Source organism: Nanorana parkeri, unplaced genomic scaffold (assembly GCF_000935625.1).
Source record: "Nanorana parkeri isolate BGI_ZX_2015 unplaced genomic scaffold, ASM93562v1 scaffold3758, whole genome shotgun sequence".
Lineage (NCBI taxonomy): Eukaryota > Metazoa > Chordata > Amphibia > Anura > Dicroglossidae > Nanorana > Nanorana parkeri.
The window spans coordinates 8,213-9,328 of record NW_017310026.1 but is presented as its reverse complement, the minus strand read 5'-3'; the positions used below and the strand labels follow the sequence as shown (position 1 = coordinate 9,328).

The 1,116-nt window shown below is 59.5% G+C and overlaps 1 protein-coding gene across 1 annotated transcript in view; it reads right to left on the bottom strand.

Moving 5' to 3' along the window:
- The window catches only part of LOC108803460 (hydrocephalus-inducing protein homolog), a gene marked incomplete at its 5' end in the record, with an annotated part of 21,116 nt that overhangs the window by 12,240 nt on the left and 7,760 nt on the right, over positions 1-1,116 (bottom strand). Inside the window, one exon of the mRNA XM_018575298.1 lies at positions 492-639. Coding sequence (XP_018430800.1) covers positions 492-639 — 148 coding nt within the window. The remainder of the gene's footprint in view (positions 1-491; positions 640-1,116) is intronic.

The following is a 1,116-nucleotide window of genomic DNA, read 5'->3' as shown; positions in this document are numbered from 1 at the left end:
TCCAGCATCAGGTGCAGATGCACTGCCTAGGGCCTAGTCCAGGGGTGGCCAAACTCCGCCCCTCCAGCTGTGGGGTGAAACTACAAATCCCATGATGCATCTCTCTCCAGGAGTCGTGGCTGTGAAAATCTTGCAAAGCCCCATGGGATTCGTAGTTCCACCCACAGCTGGAGGGGCGGAGTTTGGCCATTCCTGGCCTAGGCCCTTAGCAACTGCATATGGGGCCCATAATAAGGGTGGGGGGCAGGTATGCAGAAAGCGGGGGCCTCCATTTCAGGGAGGTGCAGAGGAGCATGGCAAGCCGCCCGGTGGAATGGTAATGCAATGGCGGGTTCCGTTGTCTGCGCCGGGGCTCTTTACGGCTCTCCAGATAACGGCACGGGAAGTACGGGGGCGGTATGTTACAGATATGGGGGCAGCACACTGTGGCCCTCCCTGGTGGTGGGATCGCACTCAGAAGACGGGACGCATCCCACAGATATGATCCCTACCTGCCCAGCGGAGGGACGGCTCCTTCCCGCGGTGTCACCGATAGGCTCTGGCTGCAGCCCTCCGAGAAACAAGACTGCTCCCGGAAACAGAAGCTCAGGGCCATCTTCTCGTTATTCATGAGGTAGACGGGTTCCCGGACCTCCCGGCCTGTCCGCGGGAGGAAACAGAATATGAAATAAACACCGACGAGGAACACCAATCACCCGAAAACATTTCATAGACAATGAGGGGGATCCACTATGACATCACAGGGGGCGGAGCTTCTCTTCCCAGCTGTCCTGTGCTGAGGAGGAGCAGCCCACAGGTCTTCATTCTTATCTCAACCTTCCATAGAACATCGGGGTTCCCCAAGAAGAGGAGGGATCCATCGGGGTTACCCCATGGGAGGAGGGATCCATCGGGGTTACCCCAGAGGAGGAGGAGGGATCCATCGGGGTTACCCCAGAGGAGGGATCCATCGGGGTTCCCCCAAAGGAGGAGGAGGGATCCATCGGGGTTCCCCAGAGGAGGAGGAGGGATCCATCGGGGTTCCCCCAGAGGAGGGATCCATCGGGGTTCCCCCAGAGGAGGGATCCATCGGGGTTCCCCCAGAGGAGGGATCCATCGGGGTTCCCCCAGAGGAGG